Source organism: Nerophis ophidion, linkage group LG07 (assembly GCF_033978795.1).
Source record: "Nerophis ophidion isolate RoL-2023_Sa linkage group LG07, RoL_Noph_v1.0, whole genome shotgun sequence".
In the NCBI taxonomy this organism is placed as follows: domain Eukaryota; kingdom Metazoa; phylum Chordata; class Actinopteri; order Syngnathiformes; family Syngnathidae; genus Nerophis; species Nerophis ophidion.
This window is the reverse complement of record NC_084617.1, coordinates 36,068,663-36,093,629: the sequence shown is the minus strand read 5'-3', so window position 1 is coordinate 36,093,629 and position 24,967 is coordinate 36,068,663. Positions and strand designations below refer to the sequence as shown.

The window sequence follows — 24,967 nt, the reverse complement described above, 5'->3', positions numbered from 1 at the left end:
GGGACGTCTGCGCTGCTGATTCGCCTCAGTTTGGGATGGTGTCCTGCTGGCTCCACTATGGACGGGACTCTTGCTACTGTGTTGGATCCACTTTGGACTGGACTCTCACGGTTGTGTTGGATCCACTATAGATTGAACTTTCACAGTATCATGTTAGACCCGCTCGACATCCATTGCTTTCGGTCCCCTGGGGGGTTTGGAGTTGCCCACATATGCGGTCCTCTCCAAGGTTTCTCATAGTCATCATTGTCATTGTCACCGACATCCCAGTGGGGTGAGTTTTCCTTGCCGTTATGTGGGCTCTACCGTTGATGTCGTTGTGGTTTGTGTTGTGGTTTGTGCATCCCTTTGAGTAACTGGTGATTTCGGGCTATATAAATAAACATTGATTGATTGATTGATTCCATCCAAGACTCTGTCCTAAGGTTTTCTTTCTTCAACAAATAAGTTGCGATTGTGCAGCATCAATAATTGCCTCAATGGTTGCCATGATTTGTTCAAGGAAAAAACATAGATTCTGTGAGATTTGCCTCAATTCCCGCGTAAAAGCAAAGCTAAGGGACTTGGTTAGTGAGCGAAGAACCAGGAGGCAAATGCCTGTAATATTCAGTATCAGATGTAGAAAACAACAAACATCCATTCTAACGCCATCCCCTGGTACATGTTAGCGTGGTCACGGCATATTCAGACTCCTACGTTTGAGAGGTCAGTGATCAAAGTCTTTAAAAGTAACAATGGGCCTGTTTTTCCGGGGAAACACTGCTTATGTAATGAGGACCGGGGGACCTCACGTATCTCGGACACATAAGTGATGAAATTTGAACAAAGGACAATGTGAATTCTGGAATTCTTCACTTGCATTAAAACTGAGTCTGCTGACAAAATATCCAATCCACTTTATTTAAGAAACCTCAAGCTTGTGAAGTTTTCACGTGTTAATGGTAAAAAAAACAGAATCTAATGATTTGCAAATCCTTTTCAACTTGTATTCAATTGCAAAGACAACATACTTAAAAGTTCAAACTGAAAAACTAGCTCATTTTGGAATTTGATGCCTGCAACATGTTTCAAAAAGCTGGCACAAGTGGCAAAAAGACTGAGAATGTTGAGGAATGCTCATCAAGCACTTATTTGGAACATTCCCCAGGTGAACAGGCTAATTGGGAACAAGTGGGTGCCATGATTGGGTATAAAAGCAGCTTCCGTGTAATGCTCAGTCATTAAAAAACAAGGATGGGGCGAGGGTCACCACTTTGTGAACAAATTACAAATTGTCCAACAGTTACAGTCACCATCTACAGTCCGTAATATCATCAAAAGGTTCAGAGAAACTAGAGAAATTGTCACGCCCCGGGCGCGCCTCAGTGCGCTTTTATCTGTGCTGCGCGCGCCACTCCAGCTGCAGCAAGCAGCTGCTTTCAATCAACAATCTGCACACCTGAAGCTGATGAGAGACATGGCTTCTTTAGCCAGTGCAAACCTGCGTTCCGGGTCAGAACGTAGTCTCCTGTTCAGCACAGTAAGCCGTAACGTCTAGCTCTATGTTCTCTCTCTTTCTTTTTGTGTTTATTCCCCGCGTGCTCATTGTGTCCTGTGTTGTGTCGTTCCAGCAGCATTCCTCCGTCCCCTGACTGTGAGATGTGTCTCTCGTCTCCCCGTGTTCCCCACTGGCTGCCCCTTTTGGATCTCGACCTCAGGCCTGTTTTTGGACCTTGAAGCCTGCCTTGCCCCTCTTGGAATTTCGCACCTCGCTTAACACCACGGGTAACACTCATCAGTTAATCTCAACACATAGTCGCACACCACACATATTTTGGATTAGCTACACACTTAATTTACTTTTGTAATACAAAATAAATATGGAGTTAAAACAACTTCCCTGCTGTCTGTGCCGTCTTCTTCTCCCTTTACCGTAACAAAAATCACAGCACGTAAGCGATGATATTGCATCAAAAAGTGACATCAGTGTGTAAAGGATATCACCACAAGGGCTCAGGAACACTTCAGAAAATCACAGACAGTAACTACAGTTGGTCGCTACATCTGTAAGTGCAAGTTTAAACTCAACTATGCTAAGGGAAAGCCATTCATCAACAACACCCAGAAACGCAGCCGGCTTTGCTGGGCCAGAGCTCATCTAAGATGGCCTGCTGCAAAGTAGAAAAGTGTTCTGTGGTCTGACGAGTCCACATGTCAAATTGTTTTTTGGAAACTGTGGACGTCGTGTCCTCCGGAACAAAGAAGAAAAAAACCGTCTGGACTGTTACAGGCGTAAAGCGTAAAAGCCAGCATCCATGATGGTATGGGGGTGTATTAGTGCCCAAGGCATGGGTAACTTACACATCTGTGAAGACACCATTAATGCTGAAAGGTAGATACAGGTTTTGGAGCAACCTAATTGCCATCCAAGCAAGGCCTTGTTAATGCTTATTTCAGCAAGACAATGCCAAGCCACGTGTTACAACAGCATGGCTTCATAGTAAGAGTGCGGGTACTAGACTGGCCTGCCTGTAGTCCAGACCTGTCTCCCATTGAAAATGTGTGGCGCATTATGAAGCCTAAAATACCACAAAGGAGCTGTCCATCAAGCGAGAAAGGGAAATAATTCCACTTGAAAAATGTGTCTCCTCAGTTCCCAAACGTTTACTGAGTGTTGTTAAAAGGAAAGGCCATGTAACACAGTGGTAAAAATGCCCCTGTGACAACTTTTTTGCAATGTGTTGCTGTTATTAAATTTTGAGTTCATGATTATTTGCAATTGCAAAATTAAATATCTTGTCTTTGAAGTCTATTCAATTGAATATAAGTTGAAAAGGATTTGCATATCATTGTATTCTCTTTTTATTTACCATTTACACAATGTGACAACTTCACTGCTTTTGGGTTTTGTATAGAGCACATTTTAAAAAACAATACAAGTTCCACAAAGTGCTGCACAGGAGTTAAAACACACTTTCAGAAGCAGGATAAAGCTGAGGAGAGTCAATTTTCGAAATAACTAAAAAGAGAATAAATCAATCAATCAATCAATCAATGTTTATTTATATAGCCCCAAATCACAAATGTCTCAAAGGAGTGCACAAATCATTACGACTACAACATCCTCTGAAGAACCCACAAAAGGGCAAGGAAAACTCACACCCAGTGGGCAGGGAGAATTCACATCCAGTGGGACGCCAGTGACAATGCTGACTATGAGAAACCTTGGAGAGGATCTCAAATGTGGGCAACCCCTCGCTGCTGTGTTGGATCCGCTTTGGACTGGACTCTCGCGACTGTGTTTGATCCATTAGGGATTGAACTTTCACAGTATTATGTTAGACCCGCTCGACATCCATTGCTTTCCTCCTCTCCAAGGTTCTCATAGTCATCATTGTCACCGACATCCCACTGGGTGTGAGTTTTCCTTGCCCTTATGTGGGCCTACCGAGGATGTGGTAGTGGTTTGTGCAGCCCTTTGAGACACTAGTGATTTAGGGCTATATAAGTAAACATTGATTGATTGATTGATGGTCATCGGACCGGACCCCCTCCACAAGGGAGGGGGGGACATAGGAGAAAGAAAAGAAGCGGCAGATCAACTGGTCTAAAAAGGAGGTCTATTTAAAGGCTAGGGTATACAGATGAGTTTTAAGGTGAGACTTAAATGCTTCTACTGAGGTAGCATCTCGAATTGTTACCGGGAGGGCATTCCAGAGTACTGGAGCCCGAACGGAAAACGCTCTATAGCCCGCAGACTTTTTTTGGGCTCTAGGAATCACTAATAAGCCGGAGTCTTTTGAACGCAGATTTCTTGCCGGGACATATGGTACAATACAATCGGCAAGATAGGATGGAGCTAGACCGTGTAGTATTTTATACGTAATTAGTAAAACCTTAAAGTCACATCTTAAGTGCACAGGAAGCCAGTGCAGGTGAGCCAGTACAGGCGTAATACGATCAAACTTTCTTGTTCTTGTCAAAAGTCTAGCAGCCGCATTTTGTACCAACTGTAATCTTTTAATGCTAGACATGGGGAGACCCGAAAATATTACGTTACAGTAATCGAGACGAGACGTAACAAACGCATGGATAATGATCTCGGCGTCTTTAGTGGACAAAATGGAGCGAATCTTAGCGATATTACGGAGATGAAAGAAGGCCGTTTTACTAATGCTTTTAATGTGTGACTCAAAGGAGAGAGTTGGGTCGAAGATTATACCCAGATTTTTTACCGAGTCACCTTGTTTTATTATTTGGTTGTCAAATGTTAAAGTTGTATTATTAAATAGAGGTCGGTGTCTAGCCGGACCGATAATCAGCATTTCCGTTTTTTTGGCGTTAAGTTGCAAAAAGTTAGCGAACATCCATTGTTTAATTTCATTAAGACACGCTTCCAACTGACTACAGTCCGGCGTGTTGGTCAGCTTTAGGGGCATGTAGAGTTGGGTGTCATCAGCATAACAGTGAAAGCTAATACCGTATTTGTGTATGACGTCACCTAACGGCAGCATGTAGATGCTGAAGAGTACAGGGCCAAGGACCGAACCCTGGGGAACTCCACACGTTACCTTAACGTAGTCCTAGGTCACACTGTTATGGGAGACGCACTGCATCCTATCAGTAAGATAAGAGTTAAACCAAGGCAGGGCTGAGTCTGACATACCAATTCGTGTTTTGATACGCTCTAATAAAATATTATGATCGACAGTATTGAAAGCAGCGCTAAGATCGAGGAGCAGCAACATAGATGACGCATCAGAGTCCATCGTTAGCAATAGATAATTAGTCAATTTTGCGAGGGCTGTCTCAGTCGAGTGATTTGTCCTGAAATCGGATTGAAAGGTTTCACATAGATTGTTAAACGCTAAGTGTTCATTTAGCTGTTCTGCAACAATTTTTTCGAGGATTTTCGAAATAAAGGGAAGGTGAGACACCGGTCGGTAGTTTACCATGAGGTCAGGATCGAGGTTAGGTCTTTTAAGGAGAGGATGAATAACCGCTTTTTTGAATGCTAGGGGAACAGTGCCCGAGGAAAGTGATAAGTTTATAATATTTAGCACTGATGGACCTAATAATACAAAAAGCTCCTTGATAAGTTTCCCAGGAAGTGGGTCAAGTAAACATGTTGTTTGTTTTATTCCATTTACACGTTGTAACAATTTTTCTAGTGTTATTTCATCAAAACGAGAGAAACTATTTTGGATATTTGCAGTATCCGCCGTATATACAGTCGTATCTGTGTTACTATAACCCAGTTGTAGCTGGGACGCATTGTCTTTAATCTCCTTTGTAATAAGTTCAATTTTCTTATTAAAGAACTTCATAAAGTCATCTGCCGAATGGGTGGAGCTACTGGAAGGAGTCCCTTGTTGGGTTAGCGATGCTACTGTACTAAACAAAAATTTTGGATCGTTTTTATTAATGCGGATGAGATTTGAGTAATAATTAGTTTTAGCTAAGGTAAGCATGCGTTTCTAAGTTATTAAACTATCACTCCATGCTTGATGGTGCACCTCAAGTTTAGTTGTGCGCCATTTGCGTTCCAGCTTTCTACATAATAATTTCTGAGCTCTAGTTTCTTCAGTAAACCATGGCGTACGCCTTTTTTAACTTCAGCGGTGCTATACTATCAATGGTTTCGCGCAGGTCGTTGTTAAAGTTGTTAGTGAGGTTATCAATAGAGCCCACATACTTTGGGAACGGTGCCATTACCGAGGGCAGTAGGTCAGCAAGAGTCGTCGTTGTGGCAGCATTAATTTTGCAGCTGCTATAGCAGTTTTTATTATTATTAACTTGCCGAACATGAGTCTGAACTTCGAATTTTATAAGGTAATGATCGGACATTACTTTAATATACGGGAGTATCATAACTTTGGAAACGGTGATACCTCTGACAAGCACCAGGTCTATCGTATTACCGCTGCGATGCGTCGGTTCATTTATTATTTGTGTAAGACCACAGCTATCAATTATAGTCTGGAGCGCCATGCACGGTGGGTCCAATGGGGTATTCATACGGATATTAAAGTCCCCCATTATAATTATATTATCGGCGTGTGTCACTAGATCAGCAACAAACTCTGAGAATTCACTAATAAAGTCCGAATAGGGCCCTGGGGGGCGGTAGATAACGGCCAGGCACAGAGGCAGAGGTGTGGCAGACTTCATAGAAAGCACCTCAAACGATTTATATTTATTATTTAAGTTAGGACTAAAGTTAAAGTTTTCGTTGTATATTAGTGCGACCCCCCCTCCCCTTTTAAGGGGACGGGCAATATGCGCATTCGTATAGTTAGGAGGGGATGCCTCATTTATCGCAAAAAAGTCGTCTGGTTTAAGCCAGGTTTTGCTAAGACCGATGACGTTAGGGTTGTTGTCTCTAATCACCTCATTAACTAATAACGTTTTGGGAGACAGAGATCTGATGTTTAGAAAGCCCATATTATAGGTAGTGGGCTGTTTTAAGGAGTTGTTGATAAAATTATCCGTAGTAGCAATATTAATAATGTTGCGTTTATTATGCGCAGTGTACTTAAAATAATTACGACCATATCTAGGAATTGATATGACGGGAATTTTCAGATTGTCTACTTGGTGCTGCGATAATCTGAACGCATCATAATTTGCCACCTCAGTAGAACGCATGTCTAACTCTGACGTAGTCATAGTCATAGCATAAAAAACATTTTGTGAGTTGTGTATTATTCTACAAAAATTGCTATGTGTACAGGGATCATCCAGGCTGGCGCTGGCTAGTTCTAACTTAACTGACTCCATACCCAGGCTAGTAGGCTCTGTAATTGCCTGTGACCGGGCTTGCTCTAGTGCAGTTAGTCAAATGTGGCTCAATGCGAAATCTATGTTCTGAGACAAGAGGATAGCGCCTTCTTGGTTAGGAAGGCGCTAAATAAACACATCAAAGAAAATAAAATAGACTCAACTCACACAACTCTCATGCTGGTTTAAAAGCTAAGGAGTCAAAACATGTTTTAAGAAGTGATTTAAAAGTCATTAAAGAGGGTGCCGTCCGAATACGAAGAGGGATACCATCCAAAGTTTTGGAGTCACGGCAGATTTTAAACGGGCTTTTGGGAAAACAAGAAGAAATTGATCAGCTGACCTCAGAGACCTTGTGGGGCTGTCCATGTTTCAAAGGTCTGATATTTATTGTGGCGCTAATGTGTTAAAACATTTTAAATGTTAAAATGAACTGCCACCGTGGGCTTCACCGTGGACGAGGGGTTAGTGCGTCTGCCTCACAATCCGAAGGTCCTGAGTAGTCCTGGGTTCAATCCCAGGCTCGGGATCTTTCTGTGTGGAGTTTGCATGTTCCCCCCTTGAATGCGTGGGTTCCCTCCGGGTACTCCGGCTTCCTCCCACTTCCAAAGACATGCACCTGGGGATAGGTTGATTGGCAACACTAAATTGCCCCCTAGTGTTTGAATGTGAGTGCGAATGTTGTCTGTCTATCTGTATTGGCCCTGTGATGAGGTGGCGACTTGTCCAGGATGTACGCCGCCTTCTGCCCGATTGTAGCTGAGATAGGCGCCAGCGACCCCAAAGGGAACAAGCGGTAGACAATGGATGGATGGAAAATGAATTTTAAAATGAACTGGGAGCCAGTACAAATGGGGGTCACGCGCTCGTGTCTTTAGTGCAGGGCTGGGCATTACGTCGATCGTGATCGACTGATCGATCTCGGAGGGTGTCTCAGTCGATCTCAAGCCAGGCATTAAAAAATATACATAAAAATGAGCAATCATCAATCATACCAAGACTTCACTTTCGTCAGTTGTTTGACATTCTCGGCACCCGAGGATCTTTTGAGATGACGCTGGCTGCTGCGAGCTCATATTTAAGAAAAAAATCACTAACAGGGCGGACGCAGAGAAACACATTTTATTTCTAGAGACTCCGTACCTACTGTCAAAACTCTAAAGACCGACTGCACAGTTCCTGTCTTCACCATAAAAGACCTGTTTCATCCTGCCTGTGCTAACAAAATAAGAGTCTCAGAAAGCTAGCGTGCACAAGCTAGCAAGCTACGGAGTTTGATGCCAATGTATTTCTCCCCCGCCCTCAGCGACCGCTTTCTCATTTGCTTGCCCACCCGCACACTCACTGACGTCACTCACCTGCTGCCAGACATTAAAGGGCCACACACATATGCTACTCTCATAACAAAGTGTTTAAAAACGAGTATGCAAGTTGGACAAATGAGATGCCAAATCCAACCACTTTCATGTGGTATTGGACAGAAAGGACGCCTTTTTTTTTCTTCCATTTGAAAATGCGGACGTTATCAGCACCACTGTCTAATTCCAATCAATGCAAGTCATCAGAATCAAATACACCAACTTATATTCTTGTCTTCATGAAAGAAAGGAATCTATGTGTGTTAAACATGCTTGTATTATCATTAAACACCATTAACTTGTTAACAAAAATGTCTCTTTCATAAATAAATAAATATAAATTATAAATAGGAATGAGGTAGATCTCCTCGACTTGGTCAATTGCAAAGTATCTCACCTGCAGAAAAAGTGTGAGCGCCCCTGCTTTAGTGGCAGTTAAAAGGCGAGCAGATGGAGGATCGAGGCCTGCTTCGTTCCAACATAGAGGTTGTTGTGGCACTTTTACTTGATTCAAATCTCTCCTCCCTCAGACGTGCTCTTAGCTCGATTGAGTCAATTCCACCATATTTTTATTTTTTTTATTTGTGTATCCCCGGTAGCAAGCCTTAGGAATTGGGTGCAGCTAAAATTCAAATGAAAATACAGCTTCACCAATTTAGTCATAATTTTTGCGCTAGAGAAGCTTTCTTATGACATCAGCTCCAGATTTCCTCTGCTTGATGTTGCCATTACTGCCACACATGGTGGGAAAGTGTAGTACAAAGGAGTGCCCACACGGACCCCAGCTGAGGAATAGATATTTTACATTCTGACTAAATTAGTCATGAATAATAATATACATGTTTCTTGAATAAACTGTCAATAAATCAAAGTGCAAATGAAGGTACGGTCCCTTGTTTTTTATTTTGTATGATTCTTTGTAAATCCAGTTGGTTGCTCTCTCTCACATTGTAAACAAAGCTTGTATCCAACAAGTATGTCTACCTATCCCCCACAATGCATTGCAAAAGCAGCTCTTTTGAGCCCTATATACACTATATTGCCAAAAGTATTCGGCCACCCATTCAAATGATGAGAATCAGGTGCCCTAATCACTTGGCCCAGCCACAGTTGTATAACATCAAGCACTTAGGCATGGAGACTGTTTCTACAAACATTTGTGAAAGAATGGGCCGCTCTCAGTGATTTCCAGCGTGGAACTGTCATAGGATGCCACCTGTGCAACAAATCCAGTCGTGAAATTTCCTCGGTCCTAAATATTCCAAAGTCAACTTTATAAGAAAAGTGAAAAGTTTGGGAACAACAGCAACTCAGCTACCAAGTGGTAGGCCACATAAACTGACAGAGAGGTGTCAGCTGATGCTGAAGCGCAAAGTGCAAAGACGTTCTGCACAGTCAGTTGCTACAGAGCTCCAAACTTCATGTGACCTCCCAATTAGCCCACGTACAGTACGCAGAGAGCTTCATGGAATGGATGTCCATGGCCGAGCAGCTTATCTAAACCATATATCACCAAGTCCAATGCAAAGCGTTAGATGCAGTGGTGTAAAGCACGTCGACACTGGACTCTAGAGCAGTGGAGACGCCTTCTCTGGAGTGATGAATCACGATTTTCCATCTGGCAATCTGAGGGACCAGTCTGGGTTTGGAGGTTGCCAGGAGAACGCTACTTTTCGGACTGCATTGTGCCCAGTGTGAAATTAGGTGGAGGAGGAATTATGGTGTGGGGTTGTTTTTCAGGAGTTGGGCTTGGCCCCTTAGTTCCAGTGAAAGGCTACTTTGAATGCTCCAGGATACCAAAACATGTTGGACAATTCCATGGGATGCCATTTCAAGTCCATATGTGTGTAAAGGCAGGTGGCCAAATACTTTTGGCAATATAGTGTATGTTGTTTCTTAAGACGAAGAAATGCAGTACTACAGCAGCTCCAGCAGATGGTACTGTTTGGGGGAAAAAAACAACTTAATCTTACAATGTGTATAATAAAGACCTAGTTTAATATCATTACTGTTCAAGTGCAGTTTGGTTTGACTTCCTGCATGTTCTCTGCCACCACACACCGGGGTAAGAGAATACCCAGCTCTTTGTGAACAAATTCAAATGATGCCTCGCAGAGCTTGTGGCTAATATAACATTTTCTGACCTGCACTACTCCAAACGTCCTCTGGTCCAGTATTGAGAGTTTTTTTTGTCTCAAATCCTCAATGTGACCAACAAATTGGACAGTATGTCAAGTTTGTTTATTTATACAGAACAGCCACTCCTGGCCCAAAAATGCATGTTATTTCTATGTGTTGCATTTTATCAGTTAATCTAAATAAAATAGATATTGTCATTACTGCCACAAGTGGTGGAAAAGTGTATTACAACTGGGTATCAATCAATCAATCAATGTTTACTTATATAGCCCTAAATCACTAGTGTCTCAAAGGGCTGCACAAACCACCACGACATCCTCGGTAGGCCCACATAAGGGCAAGGAAAACTCACACCCAGTGGGACATTGGTGACAATAATGACCCAGTGGGACGTCGGTGACAATGATGACTATGAGAACCTTAGAGAGGAGGAAAGCAATGGATGTCGAGCGGATCTAACATGATACTGTGAAAGTTCAATCCACAATGGATACAACACAGTCGCGAGAGTCCAGTCCAAAGCGGATCCAACACAGCAGCGAGAGTCCCGTTCACAGCGGAGCCAGCAGGAAACCATCCCAAGCGTAGGCGGACCAGCAGCGCAGAGATGTCCCCAGCCGATACACAGGCGAGCAGTACATGGCCACCGGATCGGACCGGACCCCCTCCACACGGGAGAGTGGGACATAGAAGAAAAAGAAAAGAAACGACAGATCAACTGGTCTAAAAAGGGAGTCTATTTAAAGGCTAGAGTCTATTTAAAGGCTAGAGTATACAAATGAGTTTTAAGGTGAGACTTAAATGCTTCTACTGAGGTGGCATCGCGAACTGTTACCGGGAGGGTATTCCAGAGTACTGGAGCCCGAACGGAAAATGCTCTATAGCCCGCAGACTTTTTTTGGGCTTTGGGAATCACTAATAAGCCGGAGTCCTTTGAACGCAGATTTCTTGCCGGGACATATGGTACAATACAATCGGCAAGATAAGATGGAGCTAGACCGTGTAGTATTTTATACGTAAGTAGTAAAACCTTAAAGTCACATCTTAAGTGCACAGGAAGCCAGTGCAGGTGAGCCAGTACAGGCGTAATACGATCAAACTTTCTTGTTCTTGTCAAAAGTCTAGCAGCCGCATTTTGTACCAACTGTAATCTTTTAATGCTAGACATGGGGAGACCCGAAAATAATACGTTACAGTAGTCGAGGCGAGACGTAACAAACGCATGGATAATGATCTCAGCGTCTTTAGTGGACAGAATGGAGCGAATTTTAGCGATGTTACGGAGATGAAAAAAGGCCGTTTTAGTAACGCTTTTGATGTGTGCCTCAAAGGAGAGAGTTGGGTCGAAGATAATACAGATTCTTTACCGTGTCGCCTTGTTTAATTGTTTGGTTGTCAAATGTTAGAGTTGTATTATTAAATAGAGTTCGGTGTCTAGCAGGACCGATAATCAGCATTTCCGTTTTTTTGGCGTTGAGTTGCAAAAAGTTAGCGGACATCCATTGTTTGATTTCATTAAGACACGCCTCCAGCTGACTACAATCCGGCGTGTTGGTCAGCTTTAGGGGCATGTAGAGTTGGGTGTCATCAGCATAACAGTGAAAGCTAATACCGTATTTGCGTATGATGTCACCTAGCGGCAGCATGTAGATGCTGAAGAGTGCAGGGCCAAGGACCGAACCATGGGGAACTCCACACGTTACCTTAACGTAGTCCGAGGTCACATTGTTATGGGAGACACACTGCATCCTATCAGTAAGATAAGAGTTAAACCAAGACAGGGCTAAGTCTGACATACCAATTCGTGTTTTGATACGTTCTAATAAAATATTATGATCGACGGTATCGAAAGCAGCGCTAAGATCGAGGAGCAGCAACATAGATGACGCATCAGAATCCATCGTTAGCAATAGATCATTAGTCATTTTTGCGAGGGCTGTCTCCGTGGAGTGATTTGCCCTGAAACCGGATTGAAAGGTTTCACATAGATTGTTAGACGCTAAGTGTTCATTTAACTGCTCCGCAACATTTTTTTCAAGGATTTTTGAAATAAAGGGAAGGTGAGACACCGGTCGGTAATTTACCATGAGGTCAGGATCGAGGTTAGGTCTTTTAAAAAGAGGATGAATAACCGCTTTTTTGAATGCTAGGGGAACAGTGCCCGAGGAGAGTGATAAGTTTATAATATTTAGCACTGATGGACCTAATAATACAAATAGCTCCTTGATCAGTTTCCCAGGAAGAGGGTCAAGTAAACATGTTGTCTGTTTTATTCCATTTACACGTTGTAACAATTCCTCTAATGTTATTTCCTCAAAACGAGAGAAACTATTTTGGAGGGCAGTATCCGCCCAATATACAATCGTGTCAGTGTTAATAGAACCCCGTTGTAGCTGGGACGCATTGTCTTTAATCTCCTTTCTAATGACTTCAATTTTCTTACTAAAGAATTGCATAAAGTCATCAGCTGAGTGGGTTGAGCTACTGGAAGGAGTCCCTTGTTGGGTTAGCGATGCTACCGTACTAAACAAAAATTTAGGATCGTTTTTATTACGGTGGATGAGATTTGAGTAATATTTAGCTTTAGCTAAGGTAAGCATGCGTTTATAAGTTATTAAACCATCACTCCATGCTTGATGGTGCACCTCAAGTTTAGTCGTGCGCCATTTGCGTTCCAGCTTTCTACATAATAATTTCTGAGCTCTAGTTTCTTCTGTAAACCACGGGGTGCGCTTTTTTGGAGCCTTTTTTAACTTTAGCGGTGCTATGTTATCAATGGTTTCGCGCAGGGCGTCGTTAAAGTTGTTAGTGAGGTTATCAATAGAGCCCACATACTTTGGGAATGGTGCCATTACCGAGGGCAGTAGGTCAGCAAGAGTTGTCGTTGTGGCTGTATTAATGTTGCGGCTGCTATAGCAGTTATTATTATTATTAGTTTGACGAACATGCGTCTGAACCTCGAATTTTATAAGGTAATGATCGGACAATACTTTAGTATACGGGAGTATCGTAACTTTGGAAACGGTGATGCCCCTGACAAGCACTAGGTCTATCGTATTACCGTTGCGATGCGTGGGTTCATTTATTATTTGTGTGAGACCACAGCTATCAATTACAGTCTGGAGCGCTACGCACGGTGGGTCCGATGGGTTATTCATATGGATATTAAAGTCCCCCATTATGATTATATTATCGGCGTGTGTCACTAGATCAGCAACGAACTCTGAGAATTCATTAATAAAGTCCGAATAGGGCCCTGGGGGGCGGTAGATAACAGCCAGGTGTAGAGGCAGCGGTGTGACAGACCTCATAGTAAGCACCTCAAACGATTTATATTTATTATTTATGTTAGGACTAAGGTTAAAGTTTTCGTTGTATATTAGTGCGACCCCCCCACCCCTTTTGAGCGGACGGGCAATATGCGCATGTGTAAAGTTAGGAGGACATGCCTCATTTAGCGCAAAAAAGTCGTTTGGTTTAAGCCAGGTTTCGCTGAGACCGATGACGTTAAGATTGTTGTCTCTGATAATATCATTAACTAACAACGTTTTAGGAGACAATGATCTTATGTTTAAAAAACCTATATTATAGGTAGTGGGCTGTTTTAGGGAGTTTTTGATCAAATTATCCGTAGTAGCAATATTAATAATGTTGTGTTTATTATGCCCAGTGCATTTAGTATAGTTACGACCATATCTAGGAATTGATACGACAGGAATTTTCCGATTGTTTGATTGTTGCTTTGATAAACTGCACGCATCATGGTTAGCCACCTCAGTAACGGGGATTTTCCGATTGTTTGTTTGTTGCTTTGATAAACTGCACACATCATGGTTAGCCACCTCAGTAACGGGGATTTTCCGATTGTTTGTTTGTTGCTTTGATAAACTGCACGCATCATAGTTAGCCACCTCAGTAAAACACATGTCCAACTCTGAAACACTCAAAGCAGAAGAAACTTGTTCTAATTTAACTGACTCCTTACCCAGACCAGTAGTCTCGCATTTTCCATCTAAATCCGTCTTCGGGATGGAGGAAAGTGGTGTTCTGTGGGGATTAGCCTTCTGCTTTGTTTTTAGCCCCGCTCGGCATCCGCGTTTCCGATCACACCGCTGGCGTCTGCTCCGTAGACGGCCCCCGCTTCTACTAGACTCCCCTGCTTCACAGGCCGCTGGATGTAGCCGCCGACGTATTCCCATGCTAGTTAGCAAGTCTAGCACGCAAGTGTCTATCAGTCCAAAACGGCCCGATATGTCCACATCCAGAAGTGTCTGGCGGTCGTACGTGATCACGGGGTGACCACGATGTGAGCCAGCCATAAAGTTTGTGGAATTGTCCGGTATTTCTGCCAAATGTTCCATCTTTAGCAGGAGCTCCTCGAGAGCGCAGCCCGTCCGGGCGCCGCCATCTTGGATAATCATAATCATAATCATAATAATAATAATAATGGGTACCACTGCTAAGAAACGGGAATGTTTTGGCGGCGCTCTACGTTTCTAATACAAACCCCGTTTCCATATGAGTTGGGAAATTGTGTTGGATGTAAATATAAACAGAATACGATGATTTGCAAATCCCTTTCAATCCATATTCTGTTGAATGCACTACAAAGACAAGATATTTGATGTTCAAACTCATAAACTTTTTTTTTTTTGCAAATAATTAACTTTGAATTTCATGGCTGCAACATCTGCCAAAATAGTTGGGAAAGAGCATGTTCACCACTGTGTCACATCACCTTTTCTTTTAACAACACTCAATAAACGTTTGGGAACTGAAAAAACTAATTGTTGAAGCTTTGAAAGTGGAATTCTTTACCATTCCTGCTTGATGTACAGCTTAGGTTGTTCAACAATCCGGGGTCTTGTCGTATTTTACGATTCATAATGCGCCACACATTTTCAATGGGAGACTTGTCTGGACTGCAGGCGGGCCAGGAAACTACCCGCACTCTTTTACTACAAAACCACGCTGTTGTAACACGTGGCTTGGCATTGTCTAGCTGAAATAAGCAGGGGCATCCATGATAACGTTGCTTAGATGACAACATATGTTGCTCTAAAACCTGTATGGACCTTTCAGCATTAATGGTGCCTTCACAGATGTGTAAGTTACCCATGCCTTGGGCACTAATACACCTCCATATCATCACAGATGCTGGCTTTTGAATTTAGCGCCTATATTAATCCGGATTTTTATTTTCCTCTTTGTTCCGGAGAACACCACGTCCACAGTTTCCAAATCTAATTAGAAATGTGGACTCGTCAGACCACAGAACACTTTTCCACTTTGCATCAGTCCATCTTAGATGAGCTCAGGCCCAGCGAAGCCGGCGGCGTTCCTTTGAGAGGTTGATAAATGGCTTTCGCTTTGCACAGTAGAGTTTTAACCTGCACTTACAGATGTAGCGACCAACTGTAGTTACTGACAGTGGTTTTATTAAGTGTTCCTGACCCCATGTGGTGATATCCTTTACACACTGATGTCGGTTTTTGATGCAGTACCGCCTGACCGATCAAAGGTCCGTAATATCATCGCTTACGTGCAGTGATTTCTCCAGATTCTTTGAACCTTTTGATGATTTTACGGACCGTAGATGGTAAAATCCCTAAATTCTTTGCAATAGCTCTTTGAGAAATGTTGTTTTAAAACTGTTCAACAATTTGCTTATAAATTGGTGACCCTCGCCCCATCCTTGTTTGTGAACGACTTAGCATTTCATGGAAGCTGTTTTTAATACCCAATCATGGCACCCACCTGTTTGCAATTAGCCTGCACACCTGTGGGATGTTCCAAATAAGTGTTTGATGAGCATTCCTCAACTTTATCAGTATTTATTTTCACCTTTCTCAACTTCTTTGTCACGTGTTTCTGGCATCAAATTCTAAAGTTAATGATTATTTGCAAAAAAAAAAATGTTTATCAGTTTGAACATTAAATATGTTGTCTTTGTAGCATATTCAACTGAATTGGGTTGAAAATGATTTGCAAAACATTGTTTTCTGTTTATATTTACATCTAACACGATTTCCCAACTCATATGGAAACAGGCTTTGTAAATTCTGCATACTCATGACGGCAGACACGCTCAGTTGGATTGTGCTCTTTATTTGGCCCACTAAAGAGATGCATTCCTTTGCTTGCAAGTTTAGTAGAGTAGCTTGACATGTGCCTCAGTTATTTTTCGCAACTTTCTCAATGTTAAAACATAACGGATGGCAAGCTCACCTTGCTTTTTGACTCCGAGCGAAACCGACTGACAGAAGGTAAATATTGAAACGGATCGTGCTCGTCCACCTAAATCAAGGCCACATGCTCGGGTGCAGAGTGGAATGCTGGGAGTGCAGCAGAGCGTCTCAGTGTGGATCTGCCACTCAGTTCACCTTCAAGGAGCCTGGTGGTGTTCACTCACTTTATCACTGGCCTTTATGCAAACAACATGTGTGTCTTTCTGGTGACAATACTTGACCCGGTCTAAGGGTATTTCATGTTTACTTTCTTCTGCGTGCTGGAAGAGCGGCCAAAGGACGTGTGGGTGCACACAATCACACGTCACCCACTTTACTATGATGTATCGATACCAATGGCAATATGGCGTCAAACTCAATCAGCCGCAACATGCTCGAGAGGAGAAGGTGACTTTGGGTAAATATGAGGACTATGAGAGGGGGGCTGGCTGCACAGTCAGGAGAGTGAGGGTTCCAAATCTTCTAATCAGTCCCTTTTTGTGATTGCTTGCTAAAATGTCTGATTTGGCAGCAGCTTTTTCTGAAAGATGCGGTCAAAGTTGCAATGTTTTTAGAATTGTTTTCCTTTCAAAACCATTGAATCAACTTGTGTTATTCCGCCCTGCATGTCTGTGTCTGTCACGAAAACAAGTTGACGGATAGTTAACATGAAGACGGCAAGGAAAAGGAAGAAAGACTCCAGGCGAGGGTTGTCCCAATACCAATATGTTGGTACTGGTACCAAAATATATTTCGATAATTTTCCATACTTTTCTAAATAAAGGGGATCACAAAAAAATTCATTGTTTTTATTTCAACAAAAACTCTTAGTGTACATTAAACATATGTTTATTATTGTAATGTTGTACTTGAATAAAATAGTGAACATACTAGACAACTTGTCTTTTAGTTATAAGAAAACAAAGAAAAAGTCCTAAAATTAGTCTGCAGTAACATATTGTGTCATTTATTTACCTATTATTTTATCAACATTGTGAGGGACAAACTGTAAAATTGGATTATTAATCTACTTGTTGCCCTGCGATGAGGTGGCGACTTGTCCAGGGTGTACTCCGCCTTCCGCCCGATTGTAGATGAGATAGGCGCCAGCGCCCCCCGCGACCCCGAAAGGGAATAAGCGGTAGAAAATGGATGGATGGATCTACTTGTTCATTTAATGTTAATATCTGCTTATTTTGTTTAACATGTTTTATCTACACTTCTGTTAAAATGTAATAATCAGTTATTCTTATGTTGTTTGATACTTTACAATAGTTTTGGATGATACCACACATTTAGATATTGATCTGATACCAAGTAAATACAGGATCCTACATTGGTCATTTTTAAAATCCTCATGTGTCCAGGGACGTATTTACGAAGTTTTTAAACATTATACGAATTTTTAAAAAAGGAAAAAAATTATTTTGTGGCGATAAAAAATATTGATGTAATTCTAGAAGTATCGATTAGACACGCTATTGTACTTGGTATCCTTAGAGTGGATGTCAGGTGTAGATCTACCCATGCCATTTGTTTACATTCAGGCACACTAGCTTTTGTTAGCGGTTAGGCCAGTGAACTATTGTATCCTCCTAGTGAAGCACGTTTAGCATTCCTCGTCCTCCAGTGATAATGAACTTGGAAGAAACTTACTTTATTTGTCACCATGGAGGCCAGGATTAGTGCTTTAGAAAGAGCTAAAACACTGCCGACTGCGGATGGATGCTAGCTCCTAGCTAACTAGCTAGCCATGTATTAAATCACCTCTTCCTGAGGGTGTTTCAGTGTTATAACTTTACCTTTATCTTTAGTATTTAGGGCAAAATGCATTCATTCTTCCTTTTCTGTCTACACACTGTCTGTTTGTAAGTACTCTGTGTGTGTGCGCTGCCAAACATGCTTCTCTGCTCGTAAAACTAGCAATTTCACGTCATGATGGCAACGCGGCGTCATGCATGTAAAAAAAAAATATGACGAACCCGTACATTTCAGACAGAAAATGGTACGGTTTTTGATAATTAACTACACTTCCATACCATACCACACATACAAACAGCCCATACAATAGCATGTAAACAGTGCTCATAAAGTGAAATAAATAGCACACATAGCCTATGTAACATTTAAAGCCATGCCTGAATAGAGTTTACTTAGGAATTGGTTGCAAACTGTCATGTTCGGTTGTCTGGATTATGTTTTTGTTATTTTCTGTTGTTTTGAACTCCATTAGTTCCTGTTTTTTGGTGCAGTCTTGTTTGTTTTGGTTGCCATGGTAACTTATGATTTTTACCTGCCGGTGGTGTTCAGACGCTCACCTGGCTCTGATCATGAGACTATTTAAACCGCCTTTGCCAGTCGGTCGGTCTGGCGACATTGCTACTTTCATGATTAGTTCACGCTGCTCTGTTCATGCCATAGTTCATGCTGCTCGTTTCATGCCACAGTAAGTCTTGTTTGTTCCAAGCCATAGTTTATGTTGTTTGTTTCATGCCACAGTATTGTGTTTTTTCCACGCGTTAGTTTATATTTGTTCCTATTTTGATAGTGAATAATTAAAAATGTTTTTACCTTCACGCCTGGTCCAGAGTAGTCCATTTGCATCCCGGGAGATCAAACCCGACAGCAAGCCGTCATGACAAAATGTCGGCAGCTATCCGTTTTCCCGCAACGGACATGGAGGAGATGTAGGAAGGTACGTAGGAGGTGTTACGTGCCATGGATGTGGGGTCCAAATGGCAGGTTGATCCAGATCAGCTCCGTGTGGCCCGGGGACGGTGTTGCGTCGCTGCAGTGCCGGATGCGCCGGCAGAGACGGAAGCCGTCAGGAAAGGCTTCTCCTAGTCGGCAGGATGCGTCGCTCCCGCAAGCTCCTCCTCCTCCGGTCCAAAGCAAGCTACAGGCAGCTCGGTTTCCCTGATGATGTCACGCCGCCGCCGGGTGATGACGTCAAAGACGAAGACATTTTTAAAATTCTGTTTCTTTCGGTCACTAAATCCCTAAAGACGCCAGATCCTTAATAGAACATTATCAAGATATGTTTTTGAAAATCAGAGCCAGTCAGTCACAGTCACATACGAGTTTCCAAGCCCCGCTCACGTCACAGACTTTTTCATTTTTCCTCCCTCACAACCTTAGGTGGGGGATGAACAACATTTTGGACTATTCAAAAAGGACAATTCTACCTTCCTCCTGTCCTCCCTCCACCCATCCCTAAAGACGGTTCCAGACCCCAGGGAGCGTGTCTGGAACTATGGCGCGTCTGGCCATAGCCCCCCTACCCCCAAGCTCCTTGGGGGTAGAGGGGCTATGGCCGGGAGCTGTGCTGGTGGGGTGGCTCAGCTACAACCAGCCAGGCAAAAACCTCCGGTCCGTCCACCACCACCGGTCCTTCGACATGTCAAGCCGCACCCCCCAGCTAGGCCACCTCCACCAAGGCCAGCAACCATTCCTGTCCCTGCTCAAAGGCTAGCAACCTTTCTTGTTACTGCGCCAAGGCTAGCAACCCTTCCTGTTCCTTCTCCAAGGCTAGCGCCAGTAGCTGCCCCACGGCTAGCGCCAGTAGCTTCCCCACGGCTAGTGCCAGTAGCTACACCATGGCTAGCACCAGTAGCTACACCACGGTTAACACCAGTAGCTACACTATGGCTGGCACCAGTAGCTGCCCCACGGCTAGCGCCAATAGCTTCCCCACGGCTAGTGCCAGTAGCTACACCATGGCTAGCACCAGTAGCTACACCATGGCTAGCACCAGTAGCTACACCACGGTTAACACCAGTAGCTACAATATGGCTGGCACCAGTAGCTGCACCACGGCTAGCACCAGGAGCTGAACCAGCAGCTGCACCCAGGCTAGCACCTGCTCCAAGCCAAGCTCCTGCACCTGCTCTTGCACCTGCTCAAAGCCAAGCTCCATGCCAAACTCCGCGCCAAGCTACACGCCAAGCTTCCCCTGCCACAGCTCCACGCCAAGCTCCGCCTGCCGCAACTCCGTCCCAAGTGCCGCCGTCTGCTGCACCACGGCAAGCGCCGCCGCCTTCCGCACCACTCCAAGCCTCGCTGCCTGCCGTACCATGCCAAGCCTCGAAGACCACTCGCCCACCTCCCCAGGTGCTGCGGCGATCAACGCGACGCCGCCACCTGACTCTCCCTCGCTGGACTCCCTCCCAGTCTTGTTTGTTTTGGTTGCCATGGTGACTTATGATTTTCACCTGCCGCTGGTGTTCGGACGCACACCTGGCTTTAATCATGAGACTATTTAAACCGCCCTTGCCAGTCAGTCGGTCTGGCAACATTGCTCCTTTCATGATTAGTTCACGCTGCTCTGTTCATGCCATAGTTCATGCTGCTCGTTTTCATGCCACAATAAGTCTTGTTTGTTCCAAGCCACAGTTTATGTTGTTTCATGCCACATTTTTTTGTTTTTTTTCTATGCCGTAGTTTATGTTTGTTCCTATTTTGATAGTGAATAATTAAAAATGTCCCTGCCTTTACGCCTGGTCCAGAGTAGTCCGTTTGCATCCTGGGAGATCAAACTCCGCAGCAAGCTGCGAAAACAACCCTGTCATGACACAAACAACACGGGATATTATACATTATTTTTTATTACTGAGAAGGAGAGACACACACATTGCACCATCCCTGAGAGAAGTGAGCAAGCAAAAAAGCTACATGCTAAGTAGCAGCAAGCTATCGTCACACAAAACTATTTCTACATTTATACGCGCACACAACGTCTACATGACACTCATAAAACAGACACAGGACTTACAAAGTTGCAGAGGCACTTTGTAAGAAAAAACAACAAACAGGAGCGCTGAAACACGTACATGCGTCTTGTGTGTAAACTAGTGAGGTCTGACTGCCGCTTGGGCTACTATGGGAGTCTAGAGGAGGAAACAACTCGCCTTCAAAATAAAGGTCCCTTCTACTTTCCTGATAATGTTACGTCATGTGTTTTTATGAATTTGTTATCCATGTTTTAAGTGTTGCTTGTAACCTTAATGTAAAAAAGCATAGAATTTCTCAAAAATACTGTATTGATGTTGCACTCATTTTATACTGCTAAAAATAGACACAAGATGGCAGTCCAAGTACACACCCAGAGTTAATTGTCAAATTACTGTACTCTTTTTTTTTAATTATTATTTAATTACAACTGATAAGGGTAACAATTAATTATAATTAAAGGCTTTCTTATTGCCCACAAATTGCAATTATTCTCCATGTATGTTTTACACCTAATATTGTCTGTTCATCTTAAACATTCGTTTATGTTCCAATTCATTCACCCAAGTATTTTTGGGCTGTTGAAAGCCATCTTTTGCAGTGACATTTGTTGTAAGTAAGAGGCGATGAGAGATTATCATCATACTTCAACATATCAATCATGTAAACGCTGCCTTTTTGCTAGGTTGGCATAGCAAATGAAAATATATTCTAACCTGTTTTACCCTGGATTGAAAAAGGTTAAATACAGTTATACATACATGTAAACTCGGAAGTAAATGTTTATATACTACATGACGATTAAGGTGTTTGATTAATAAAGAGTTGTTTATGTTGTAATATGTAATATAACTTTGTTGTTGACAGTTTTCTTGGAAAATCAAATATTTTTCGGACAAATACATACTTATAATCAGAAAATAAGTTTTTGCATGCATTTTCTCATAAAGTTTGTTAATTTAGGGTCTTTTTTAAAATATATTGTTTTAATATTCCTGATTTATTAATGTCAAATATGTTTTTCTAATAATATGTTTTCCTCTTTCAATTAAATATTTCTTCAGTATCACAAGGCAACTGTTGACTCTTTTCTCCTAATATTCTTACTTCTGAAAAGTTACAATACTCATCTCATAAAAACATTTATACTCATTTAAAGAAAATAACGATTAATGCATGCAGTAACTTTTTACTCATATATCTTTAAAAAAAATAATTATATATATATATATGTATATATATATATATACATATATATATATATATATATATATATCCATTTTCTACCGCTTATTCCCTTCGGGGTGTGTGTGTATATATATATATATATATATATATATATATATATATATATATATATATATATATATATATATAACGTTTTTGTTATTTTGTAATATACCTGTAAAATAATAATGACACATTACGTTCTGGTGTATGACTGGACCTCGGGATACAGAGACGGCAGACAAGTGAATGAAATAAACTCTTTTTAATAGGCAAAATGTAAGTAACACAGACAAAGAAACACAAATGTGCAGCTGGGATGTGCACACATAGCAAACACGTGTGAAGTGCAGAGCAAAGACTGCGAAAAAAAAATCCCTAAAAAGCATTCAGATTGGTCACCAGGGACAATTGTGTCCTGAATGCCAATTAGGAAAAGGTGAGCGAGCCAGCCAGCGCTCGGACCAGAGTGGTGGTAAAAAGGAAGTGAAACATAAAATAAGAGATCTTGACAATATATAATACAAACTACAAAAAATTACACTAAACAAAAATATAAATGCAACACTTTTATTTTTGCTCCCGTTTTTCATAAGTTGAACTCAAAGATGTAAAACTTTAAGACCTATTCCTCTCAAATATTGTTCACAAATCTGACTAAATCCGTGTTAGTGAGCATTTGTTCTTTGCCAAGATAATCCACCCCCCCTCACAGGTGTGGCATATCAAGATGCTCTGGAGGTCAACAATAAAAGGCCACGATGAAATGTGCATTTTTATCACACAGCACAAAGAGAGTGCAGTCGGCATGCTGACTGCAGGAATGTCCACCAGAGCTGTTGCCTGGGAATTGAATGTTAATTTCTCCAAGCAAAAGCTGTCTCCATAGGTTTCAGAGAATTTGGCAGTACATCTAACCGGCCTCACAACTGCAGACGACATGTAAACACACCAGCCCAGGATTTCTACACCCAGCAGGTGCCCCTCCATGATCAGCTGAGACCAGGCACCTGGACAGCTGCTGCAACAATTGGTTTGCATAACCATTGTTGCTGTACAAACTGTGAGAAACCATCTCACAGGAGCTCATCTGCATGCTCGTCGTCCTCATCGGGGTCTCGACCTGACTGCAGTTTGTTGTCGTAACCGACTTGAGTGGGCAAATGCTCACATTTGATGGCGTCTGTCAGATTGGAGAGGTATTGTCTTCCCGGATGAAGCCCGGTCTTCACTCTTCTGGGCAGATGGCAGACAGCGTGTGTGGCGTAGTGTGGCGTAGTGTGGGAGAGTAGTTTGCTGATGTCTATGTTGTGAAAGGAGTGGCCTGTGGTAGGGGTGTGGTTATGGCATGGGCAGACGTATTGTATGGACAACAAACGCAAATGCATTTTATTAAAAGCGTTTTAGATGCACAGAGATATCTTGCCGATTGTATTGTACCATATGTCCCGGCAAGAAATTTGCGTTCAAAGGACTCCGGCTTTTTAGTGATTCCTAAAGCCCAAAAAAAGTCTGCGGGCCATAGAGCGTTTTCCATTCGGGCTCCAGTACTCTGGAATGCCCTTCCGATAGCAGTTTGAGATGCTACCTCAGTAGAAGCATTTAAGTCTCACCTTAAGACTCATTTGTATACTCTAGCCTTTAAATAGACCTCCTTTTTAGACCAGTTGGTCTGCCGCTTCTTTTCTTTTTCTCCTCTGTCCCCCCCTCCCTTGTGGAGGGGGTCCGGTCCGATGGCCATGGATGAAGTACTGGCTGTCCTTGGAGAGGAGGAAAGCAATGGATGTCGAGCGGGTCTAACATAATACTGTGAAAGTTCAATCCATAATGGATCCAACACAGTCGCGAGAGTCCAGTCCAAAGCGGATCCAACACAGCAGCGAGAGTCCTGTTCACAGCGGAGCCAGCAGGAAACCATCCCAAGCGGAGGCGTATCAGCAGCGCAGAGCTGTCCCCAGCCGATACACAGGCAAGCAGTACATGGCCACCGGATAGGACCGGACCCCCTCCACAAGGGAGAGTGGGACATAGGAGAAAAAGAAAAGAAGCGGCAGATCAACTGGTCTAAAAAGGGAGTCTATTTAAAGGCTAGAGTATACAAATGAGTTTTGAAGTACTGGCTGTCCAGAGTTGGGACCCAGGATGGACCGCTCGCTTGTGTATCGGTTGGGGACATCTCTACGCTGCTGATCCGACTCCGCTTGGGATGGTTTCCTGTGGACGTGACTCTCACTTCTGTGTTGGATCCACTATGGATTGAACTTTCACAGTATCATGTTAGACCCGCTCGACATCCATTGCTTTCGGTCCTCTAGGGGTGTGGGGGGTGGGGGGGTTGCCCACATTTGTGGTCCTCTCCAAGGTTCTCATAGTCATCATTGTCATCGATGTCCCACTGGGTGTGAGTTTTCCTTGCCCTTATGTGGGATCTTCCGAGGATGTCGTAGTCGTAGTGGTTTGTACAGTCCTTTGAGACATTTCTGATTTAGGGCTGTATAAATAAATAAACATTGAGATACGTGACGAGAT

General features: G+C 42.8%; 1 protein-coding gene across 1 annotated transcript in view; it reads right to left on the bottom strand.

Moving 5' to 3' along the window:
- Positions 1 to 11,905, bottom strand: part of LOC133556903 (uncharacterized) — a gene marked incomplete at its 5' end in the record, with an annotated part of 40,213 nt that extends 28,308 nt beyond the window's left edge. The window contains 2 exons of the mRNA XM_061907254.1: positions 11,015 to 11,612; positions 11,647 to 11,905. Coding sequence (XP_061763238.1) covers positions 11,015 to 11,612; positions 11,647 to 11,905 — 857 coding nt within the window. The remainder of the gene's footprint in view (positions 1 to 11,014; positions 11,613 to 11,646) is intronic.
- Between the last annotated feature and the right edge of the window lie 13,062 nt (positions 11,906 to 24,967).